At 38.9% G+C, this 11,357-nt stretch overlaps 2 protein-coding genes across 2 annotated transcripts; both read left to right on the top strand.

Moving 5' to 3' along the window:
* Nucleotides 1-608: 608 nt before the first annotated feature.
* LOC121405595 lies at nucleotides 609-4,219 on the top strand. Its single transcript, XM_041596525.1, has 2 exons — nucleotides 609-687; nucleotides 2,861-4,219. Exons 1-2 carry the CDS (start codon nucleotides 613-615, stop codon nucleotides 3,422-3,424), a joined length of 639 nt encoding a protein of 212 aa, XP_041452459.1. The 5' UTR covers nucleotides 609-612; the 3' UTR covers nucleotides 3,425-4,219.
* A 2,656-nt stretch (nucleotides 4,220-6,875) lies between these two features.
* Nucleotides 6,876-11,357, top strand: LOC121431641 (tripartite motif-containing protein 12A-like). The gene is made up of 2 exons (XM_041629239.1): nucleotides 6,876-7,024; nucleotides 10,261-11,357. The coding sequence occupies exon 2, from the start codon at nucleotides 10,300-10,302 to the stop codon at nucleotides 11,284-11,286; it is 987 nt and encodes a 328-aa protein (XP_041485173.1). The 5' UTR covers nucleotides 6,876-7,024; nucleotides 10,261-10,299; the 3' UTR covers nucleotides 11,287-11,357.

Below are 11,357 nucleotides of genomic sequence, written 5' to 3'. Positions count from 1 at the left end.
GACATAAATCTAAAGCAAGGTTAAGTTTTTGAAATGTCATACTGTAACTTACAAAGTATATGGACCTAGTTCATGACACTTGGACATACATGTAAGTGTCATCAAGTATTACTGAACATCCTGGCTGAGTTTCAGGTCACATACCCAAGGTCAAAGGTCATTTAGGGTCAATGAACTTAGACCATGTTGGGGGAACCAATATCAAAATCTTAACCAAGTTTAAGTTTTTGAAATGTCATCAAGTATATGGACCTAATTCATGAAACTTAGACATAAGGGTAATTAGTGTATCACTGAAGATCCTGCCTGAGTTCAGGTCACATGACCAAGGTCAAAGATCACTTGGGGTCAACAAACTTTGACCATGTTGGGGTATATGGAATTGCCATAACTTTATAATTTTATGGATCTAGTTCATGAAAATTGGACATACTAGCAATTACATGAAAATCAATGTCCGTTGATTCTTACGTCACAGGGGAGCCTATAGGCCTTGAATATCTCAATCAGGTTCTATTCACGATGCATCCTAAAGAGGTTGAAGGAGACAGGGACGATGATGACAATGATGAGGGCGTCAATGATGACGATGATGATGATAACGTTGATGATATGGACGTCGTTGATGATGATCAGGAGGATGATGAAGTCAGCAATGGAGATGCCCAGCTTTTAGGAGTCTCTGATGTAAGTATTAAAAAAATGAAAGTTGTGATGTTTATCCATCTCTAAATACAATTTTCCTAGGCACTGCATACTATTACCCTGGCTTTAGCATGGCTAATGAAGGAAGTCCTTCCACCTTGGTATCCTATTTTACTATACCTGGGTGGAAAGTGTTCACTGTAGATAAGCGCCTGATGTGGGATTGATCCCCAGAGCTTGTGGTTTAGGCATCAGTCACAACTCAAAGAGTGCCAACCAACCAATTGAAATTTAGTCCACCGCTGGATTTCTACAAAAATCGCCTGATTTTTGTCTCACCTGCGAAGCAAAGTGAGACTATAGGCGCCGCTTTTCTGACGGCGGCGGCGTCAACATCAAATCTTAACCTGAGGTTAAGTTTTTGAAATGATGTCATAACTTAGAAAGTATATGGACCTAGTTAATAAAACTTGGCCATAAGGTTAATCAAGTATTACTGAACATCCTATTAGAGTTTCATGTCACATGACCAAGGTCAAAGGTCATTTAGGGTCAATGAACTTAGACCATGTTGGAGGATTCAACATCGAAATCTTAACCTGAGGTTAATATATGGACCTAGTTCATGAAACTTGGACATAAGGTAAATCAAGTATCACTGAACATCCTGCATGAGTTTCACGTCACATGACCAAGGTCAAAGGTCATTTAAGGTCAATGAACTTTGGCCGAATTGGGGATATCTGTTGAATTCCCATCATAACTTTGAAAGTTTATGGATCTGATTCATGAAACTTGGACATAATAGTAATCAAGCATCACTGAAAATTTTGTGCAAGTTTCAGGTCTCATGATTAAGGTCAAAGGTCATTTAGGGTCAATGAACTTTGGCCGAATCGGGTGTATTTGTTGAATTACCATCATAACTTTGAAAGTTTATGGATCTGATTCATGAAACTTGTACATAAGAGTAATCAAGTATCACTGAACATCTTGTTCGAGTTTCAGGTCACATGATCAAGGTCAAAGGTCATGTGAGGTCAATGAACTTTGGCCACATTGGGGGTATTTGTTGAATTACCATCCTATCTCTGTAAAGTGTATTGGTCTAGTTCATAAAACGTGGAAATAAGAGTAACCAAGTATCACTGAACATCTTGTGTGAGTAATAGTAGTTTTCAAAGTCAGCACTGCTGCTATATTGAACCGCGTGATGCAGGTGAGACGACCAGAGGCATTCCACTTGTTTTATAAATCATGCGGGTTGTAATAAAGACTGATTGGCGTCCTGTCGATTACCCATTACTCATGGCCAAATCGTGGGAACTTTTCTGTTTGGTAATCGAGCAGTGATCGACTGACAACCCACCGATTCCCGGGAGTTCTCCCATCCACCTATCTCTGAGCGTCCGGTGATCACTCGATAGCCTTTGATCAAACTAATTCAATCTTTTACCTAAATTGTTCAACGGTGACTGCTCTATTACGTCGGCATCAGCTGGCGACGACCTGGGCACCAAGCGTATTTAGGGCGGCGAGTGAAAAGTGAGCAGGTACCACCAGAATTTTAAGTGAATCTTGAGTGGCGACTGAGCGATGCCCCAAAAACCAGTTGTTCCTGGATGGCAGTTGCTCGGTGCTGTTATCATAGCCTCAAAGACTTGACGACTGAGCCACAACAATGACAAGACAATGACTTGAAGTGGAGAAGAAAACAAAAATTATGAAATTAATGAAGAAAACAACATAGATGTGATAGCCCTTTGAAATAAGTTCTATTCTTCAAAATAATGTTTCTTTTAAACTTTTTTTCTCCAACTTATGCTTGAATGTTCAGCACACTCACTTTTTTTGAAAGAAATCAGTAACATGAAAAGTTTGTGCCTGTTGGTTCATGATTTTTTTTCCCATACACATTGCACCTTCCTAATTTGATTCAGCTCTGTTTCCTATCTCATATAAAGTTGTAACAGTCACAAATTAACTTGGCTTAAGCATTTCATGGAGTGAAATTAAAAAGCAGTAATAGAGACTTGGGGTTGCATTTACGTGAAAGTTGAATATTTCATAGAATTGCCCATATCTTATATATTAACAGGAATAGAATTTTGCGATAGAAACTGATCGTTTATAACAAGTTTTCCCAAGCATCACAAGAGTACCAAACCTTGAATTTAATAACATCTTTCCCTCTCTCTTTTATGGATTTTTATAGAATGGAAAAGGAATACCAATGGTCTTAGACCCACCTTCTATCCAGGGCACATCACAGATCCCAGCAGCAGTTCAGCCAAGCTTTGTAGCAGTCAACCTGTTGGTTCCTGCTTCTCAGTCTTCAAAGGCTTCTACCGTCTTCACGCCTATCCAGCCAGCACCTTCGCCTTCGACTCCTACGTTGATGCGAATTCAGCTAGCACCACAAACCTCACACTCCAAGCTCAAGCCCATTCTACCAGCATCATCAGCCGCAGGTCCAAACTCCATGACTACAGAGCCAGCTACAATCTATCGCAAGAGTCGTGCAAGTCCAGTAATTCCCAAATCGACCCTTTATTATAGGAAACGCAGAGCCCAAGAAAAAGCAGAAGGGAAGGGAATTAAAACATACAAGCCACGTACAAGACTGCCCATATGCAGCCAGTGCGAACGGGAAAGGGACCGTAAAAGTCACACACAGTTTTACGGCAGGTGGTATTGCGCACAAACTGACACTCGATCTTACAAAGAATGGCGAGCCATGATGGCAGAACTGCGGGCAAAGAAAAAAAAGTTGAAGTGATGTAGGCACGTTTCGTCTGTTATCTTGGAAATTTGACACCATTTGGATATTAAATCACCCAAAATAGAGCAAAATTTATAACCAGCAGACGTTATCTGATGCCACTAGAAATTGTCTTGTCAAGTCATCTTAACTTTCCTTGCCCTGATAGTTCCCGTGGCAAAGCAAGCATTACTGTAGAATATCGCGCTGTACACCCAAATTGCTTTTCTCCAAAGATGCCTTTATCACAGATTTTTTCAAAGCTATTCAAAAACTTTTCCAACATGTGGGGTCAGCAAATAATCCACCGCCTGTGAAAATCAACTCCCATGTGACTTTCAAGATGACCATTTCCCTCCAGGAAGTATACATTTGAAGCTAGAATTGTGAGGAAGAAAGGAAAGTGTAGGAAATTGTCTGCCTAGCCAACTTGAATGTGTTGCTAAGTTCCGATAAACATGAGCTCAAGTACAGGATGGATTTCAAAATCCTTCTCCTGACTTTCAAGGCTGTCTATGGTAGAGCTTAAGGATATGTGACCACCCTCATTATAGAGCAACATCATCCATGTTCTGGCTTGCGCTCATCTGGTACTGGTGTCATCTACCTATCACACACTTATTAAGCGGATATGGAGACTGTGTTCCTCTATTGCTTCATGCCCTTGGAACTTTCATCATTTCTCTGTGAAGTTGACAGCATCAAATTATTCATATCATGCCTCAAAACTTCAACAGATGTGTAGTCGGATGAGTCTACTCCAATGAATGTTTTAAATAGAAATGTGGGGCATTATAAAATGCTGTGGATCATCATCATTACATGGATGACTGAGTGGAATGTTCACTCTCAAAACTAGTATGATAATATGTAGTTTGGTTTTTAATGCTGCCAAAACAAAACCAATTTTCCTTTTTAAATGCTCTGAGATTCCAAAACAAACCAAGGTGTAGAAAATTGGTCATTGTTTTGAAGGTCCCAAGCCCTTGTCAAAAGCAGAGGGGAAAACCAAATACAGATTAGAAAATAAAAATATTGTGGAAAGTAATACAGTGTTATAAAAAAAAATTCTTTATGAAAATTTTAGTGAAGAGGCAAAATTGACGAAGTAAATCGAATCAAATTCTCCCCTAAAAAAATATCCGTCCACGCAACATGCATGCATGTAATTTACATTTTACAAGTCATTTAAAATAGTCAAGTTGAACAAGCACTATCAGAAGGAACGACCGGAAGTCTCGTCAGGCCTGCCCTTTTGTACACTGATGATGATGATGATGATGAAGCTGATGATGATGATGACAATCATGATGATGATGATGATGAAGCTGAGGATGATGATGATGTTGATGATGATGATGATGATGATGATGATGATGATGATGGTGATGATGATGATGGTGATGATGATGATGATGATGATGATGATGGTGATGATGATGATGATGGTGATGATGATGTTGATGATGATGATGATGATGGTGATGATGATGATGAATGGATAGACATTTTTGTGTGACTGCAATAGAGAGAGAGAGACAGACGGAACGACGAGACAGAGAGTGAGATGGATAAGAAATAAATTAAGAATGAGATTTAAAATCAAACAGAGAAATGAGAAATTTATGAACATTCCATTTTTTTCCTGGCTAAGCTGGCTTGTTTGAATTTCTCACTAGTACATTTTGTCCCCCCCCCCCTCCCCGTCTCTGTTACAGTATTCCAGTCCTTATCTTAAAGTATCGGGTCAGCTAATGAGAATCCATCGCTCCCCCCCCCCACATGAAAGCTCAGACTTGTACCCATTATTAATTTTTTGTATTTTTATATGTAATAACTTGGGGAATTCAGTTATTGATTTTCCATTAAAAATATTATAAATCTAGAATATACAAACAAAAATTACAAAGCCTAAAAATAAGACATTATACAGATGAAATGTATTGTATAAAAAATTTACAATAGTTGGTTTATGGATGCATAAGAGGAAAGTTGGATGCCCATAAAATCAGTGTGCTTGTTATGTTTGGTCACTAGGGGAGTATAACAGAAAGAATTAAAATCCACTTGCACAGAGAATACCATATACTATGGGAGTGTTGCAAGAAAACATTTGCAATTGTTTGAAACAAATTTTAAGTTATAGATCAGTTAAAAACAAATTAATTTATATGTGTAGATGCGAGAAATATACCACCAATCACTTGCAAGCTTACAATTCATTGCAAGACTTATGATTGACTTTGAGACCTAAAATTGACTAGTTATAAAACGCAAGTGTCTTGCAATACTTCACTACTCTTAATGCTTATTTGAAATGATTTATTAATTTTTTTTTGCCATATAATCACACTTCCTTCCAACCTGCCGGGGACACTGAACAGTCGTGGTGGATTTTTCTTTGTATTATTTGAATGCCACTAGATATTAGATTATATAAAACATACACCAACATGCACATAATACTTTTTTCCTGATAAACTTTACTCCAATCAGAATTGACATGCGTTGTACAAGAATCATGCTTGTAAATAAAGAGGCTCTAAGGTAATAATTTAGTAACAAATTTTCAGCATTCCTCCTTTGTGTTTAAGATCGCATGCTCGATCTGTAATGAAAATCACAAGTCAGAAAAAAAATGGAACCAGTGGAATTCAAACCTGTCATCTACTGCTTGCCAGGCAGCAACTTGACCACCAGGCTGTTCTGGTTCACAACTTTAATTCTTGATCTTTTATCTTTGTCCTTTTCTTTTTCCTCCTCTCACTATATTAGAATCATGTTTTAAGCAAACAAAGTGCTATTTTTTTTGGGGGGGGGGGAAGGGGTTATCATCGGCCTTCAATTCTTGATCCTTAGTTGTTCTTATCTTTTTCCTCCTCTCCCTATGATGTCATTTATCCCCGTCCTATCCTTCAAAGCTAGTATTATGAGATGCAAGAACTCCACACTGCAAGAAAATTGCAGAAACTCAAAGCAAGATTTATATTCAATTAGCAGATTGCAGACCAACAGCTAGGTCATCGCAGAGGGATAACTTCCCCAATTTAAAGAAAAAATAAAAAGGGAAAAGAAAAGGAAAAATACATATATAGAAGAAAAAAACACGGAAAAGAGCTTTGGGCTAGACTCTCAATTTGAGATAATGGGCGGATAATGGGTGGTGGTGGCAAGTGGACCCGCAAGTGGAGGGCAAGAGAAAATGTTGGGTGAAGGGCGGATTGGCGTACGATTCTTTTCTTCATTTCTACAAAATTCATTGGGTTAACTGGGGCAAATTCCCCCTCCCCCGGTGCCAAAATTTGCCTACGTTACATCCATGACATGCCATGTGCGAGGTGTCACTTTGATCGGCTGAGAAGGGGAATCCTAGTGACCACGCCCACCTCGGCCTTCTGCTCTCAGATCAGGTGATCACGCTTTATCACGTGACATCGACAGGACACGCGTATATTTCCGGTTTACGTTTAAATTCAGCGCTTATTCGCTTTAGCTTTGTCTTTGATTGGATCTTGTGTTACGTTGTACGTTGGAGCAGAACATTTTGCGTGAACAACTGCGGATAGATGACATATTTTGAGCTTCGACGTTACTTCAGCCCAAGCACTGTCGTGATTCGTGAGTATTACTTAGATAATTGCATTATTAATTACGGTAATCAGGTTTGCAAGTACCGGTACGTTTTGGAACATGGAAGTGCAGCTGATTTTTGCAGACGCGGCACAGAGCAGTACGGTACGCGGGCTGCCTCCCTGGCATGCCGGGTCGCGTCGGTGGCGTTCGCTACTACCCAGTTGTGTGTCCGGACAGGTTGTGTGTCCGGACGATCAATTTTAGAAAGTCATTTGGAAAAATTTACAAGCTAAGTTTCATCAATTTTTAGTACAAAATGTTAGGAAATATAGAGAACAAAACAGAAGATGATCATGATGATTACAACTATTGAATTTAATTATATTTTTTGTGTAATCCAAAGACAAAAAAGGCTTCAAAAATATAAATTGTCCGAACACGTGACCCCCATCATATCCTCCTAGTACTAGTATGGTGAGACTACCACATATCACCTCTTTTGAAACCGTCCACATTGCGCGCATTAAAATGATTGCGTTAAACGAAACGCGCGGCAGAGTAGGCGCAGTGTCCATAGAAACAATAAGAATCGATTTTACAAGAAAAAAATAAACAACAAAAAGTAAAAATTTAGACAGTAGAACTAATAAAAATTGTAATGACCAGACCCAAGCCCCGCTGAAAAACCAAGAAATCCGATAGGAAACGGCTTTAGAACAAATATCCGTCGTTAATCGTCGAATCATGTGCCGGAGCTCGCAGTGGAAGTAGTGAGGCAATCATTTGCCATGTTGACGTCATAGAACTGATATGGAAGAGTAAAAATATTTCGCCACCGTGACAAGAATCGGCCGTAAACTTGGTGTATCGCAGGTGGTTGGTTTCAAAAGACTGGTGCAAATGAGCAAATGTAATATCGTCGTATTCGTTGTTCGTTGATATACATGTATACGCGGATTGAATCGGAGCCGCCGAGCAAAACATGGGAATCTGATCTGCTCAATTTTCTGCACAAATGAGACGAAAACTGGGTAAAATTGATGAATATTTTTGCAGATACAATGCTTAGAAGATTAGGTGGTCGATAAGGGGCAGTTCCACCCATACCGTACTCTTAAGTCTAAGTTTTCAGGCCAGCGGGGGGAGGGTAAGGCAGGCTAGAAGAATTTCACATCATTTGGGGCTTAAGCTTAAGTTTAACTTTTACTTGACTTTAGGGTGCTAATGCCGTTTCGCACCAGCCGATTACATCTATCAAGTCTAGGCTCAGGCTCAACTTTGACTTTGAGATCAGCTTACTCAGTCAGATCAGACTCTGTCACATTCATTTTGAATTTTAGGTTCATGCTAGCCAGCCACCACCAAGGCTCCTCAAGAGTAAAAATCAGAAAAACTTCCTTATGTCCCCTCCACTAATTAAAAAATGCTTCTCCAAAACCCCCTTTTTTTTTTTTCTTCCGGTGGGAACTTGGATTCGAACCTCTCGCTGCAGAACGAAGCATCTCCAGTCTGTCGCCTTACTCACTGAGCTAGCAGGAATTGTTGAAAAACAAGTGTTTCATAACGTTTATCAACCGATGTTACGACTAGTCTACTCTCCAAGAGTATTTATTGGGTGTTTAAACCGATGCCATTGGGAATTACTCGAATTTTTGGCAGAGTAAAGCCATATTTTGGTATGTTATGTATCCAAATTTTCCTTCTTAAATCTCTTAGATATATGTTAGATAATTCTTGATAAACCTTCTCCATATTTTTTTTTTTCAATTTTAGTGGAGGGGACATATATGGAAGTCTTGCCTAAATACATGTATCATTTACTCTCCACGGAGCCAGGGATTGTGTCTCATTCATGTGCGTGTACCGCAGAAAAATGAAAACTTTCGCCCCCAAGATTTCTACTTTCCTTCTAAAAGATCTTGCCCTAAATCATATAAATGGGATACAACTTCATTTCTGACATTTCTACAATATTGATTTCATATTTAAACAAGAATTCATTGAAAAACTAGAAAAATATGTAAAGCCGGGGGAAAACTTGCCACCGTGTGTACGTCACCATCTTGATTTCTTTGTCTTTCGCCAAGGCTACAGCATGTATATTGCTGTTGCCTTGAACCAGTGAACCTAGGCTCATATGTTTTGGTGTTTACACTGTATGTTACACGTAATAATCCCAGGAAGCCTATTGATATTGAGGTCAAGGTCACAGTGACTGTTTTCGTCTTACCCTTCTGAAGTCTTTGTAAACGCGATAACTTCATTTTAACTTAATCTATAGGCTCATGGGCAATTCCATAGGTTGGTGGACATGAGCTTAAAAACTCAAATTCAATATTCTCTTGAATTTGAATACTTTTAGCAGCTTTTAGTGTATTTAGTCCTTCATACATGATAGTTTGAGGAACAAAAAATGAAGTTTATTTTCATATTCATACTTTGAAAAAAAAAATGATCAAAAGTTGTGTCTTCTATTCTATGCCAAAATACAAGAAATATAGTGAAAATGAAATATGCCTTATTACCATTTTGTTATTGCAACATCGTACCACTTTATATATTTCTGAAGTTTAGAAGAGTCAAATTATTAAAATACACAACAGCTTTTCAAGTACGGTAAATTTGTAGTACTCATTCAAAAATAATTATTGTAACTCACTCAGGTGATGTAATGTGTGTAACCAAAAAAACTAACTTTGTTTTCTGAGAGAAAATTTCGTTACAGTTTATAATTGGTGGGATTTTAAATTCTCTTCCTTTAAACAGTCTTTGACACGGTGATGACCATCAAAATATAAATATTACTATAAATTGTAATTATCTAAGAATAAGATAAAGACATCTGATTGGAGTCTTCTTGCTCTTGGAGTCTCCTCATAGATGCACTCTGACAAGTTTTTTTTTGTGTGTGTGCAGTGAAAGTGAACCACTGGCTACTTTCTACCATTATTTTTAACAGTGGTGTTCAGTAATGAGTGGTCCCACTTGTAGCAATTTAGGTATAAATTAGGTTTCATGTTTTCATATATAATATCCAGTATCTTTGACAGAGGGAAATATAAAAGAATTCACTGTGCAACTTTGGGTACATCTTGAAGCTAGGATCAGTTAAAAGTAACAAAAAATTAAAACAGCTATGCTGCCAATTACAAGTTGGCTTCACCACCTTTGGAAACGACAAAAGGGAGTCACCGGTATAGAATAAAAAGGTATGATCGACAAGAGAATCATGCTGACATGTTAAAATGATAAACTTTTTTGTGTTTCCTTTTGACATTCAGTTTGACTCTTCTTGAAGATTGGAGTGACTGTAATTCAAGATGGATGGAGATGGCATGGATGATCTAAAATGTCCAGTGTGTCTAGATGTCTTTAAAGACCCCACCATCCTCAACTGTGGGCATACCTTCTGCAGGGGTTGTCTACAATCGCAAGACCGGCTGCACATCAATCGGCATGGTATTACCTGCCCCGTTTGTCGAGGCGTCACCGGGTTAGGACATGGTCGTGTCGCGGGACTCACGGCCAACCTGCTGGTCAGAGGACTCCTAGATGACTCTCAAACTCAAGCCCACCCACAACAGTACTGTGAATTCTGCCCGCGGCATAGTAAACTCTACCTGGACATCTTTTGTGTGGAGTGTGAAGAACTGATTTGCTTAAGGTGCTATGCAACTCGGCACAAAGATCATGAAGTAAAGAAGAAGGAAGAGATTGAAGGAGAGATGATGAAGGAGCTGAAAGGGGTCATTGGGAAAGGAAAGACCAGGAAAACTCAATTGGTAAATTTCAAGGATGAAATTGAGCAGCAGAGTGACATGATCCAGTGTCACATTGGACATTTACAAGTTCAAATACGAGAATCGTTTGCCAAGAAGGTAAAGGTCCTTGAGAAAAAGCAAGAGAAGCTACTTAAGGAGTTAGATCATGCTTCCATGCTTTTTGATGGCATCATGAAAAATCGCTGCCTCTCGGAGCTTGACATTGATATTCAAACAGTTAGCAGTTCCGTCGCTCGTCTCACTGGTAACAATGCCTTTAAGTGTCCCGACACGAGAACCTTTCGCAGCAATCGCGAGAGTTTTCATTATCTCAAGGGTTTATCATCTGATGAGGTGATATCCAATGTTCATTCTCGCATGAGGGATGAGGCAAAATCTTGCCTAACTGATGCAGAAAGATGCCGGTTTCTTCCTCTCGATGGTAACATTCTCGACTTGGGTCATCTAGAAATCCCAGAGTATCTTAAAAAGTGTGAATCACCATCAGATGTCTTGATGGACCTCGAAATTGATATAATGAACTGACAGGTGTGTGCTACACTTTTGTGTTAATTTGTACTTTTGCTGGTGGATAAATGAGATACAATTTTTTTATT

This window comes from Lytechinus variegatus, chromosome 18, assembly GCF_018143015.1.
Source record: "Lytechinus variegatus isolate NC3 chromosome 18, Lvar_3.0, whole genome shotgun sequence".
Classification (NCBI taxonomy): domain Eukaryota; kingdom Metazoa; phylum Echinodermata; class Echinoidea; order Temnopleuroida; family Toxopneustidae; genus Lytechinus; species Lytechinus variegatus.
This window is presented reverse-complemented; position numbering and strand designations above follow the sequence as displayed.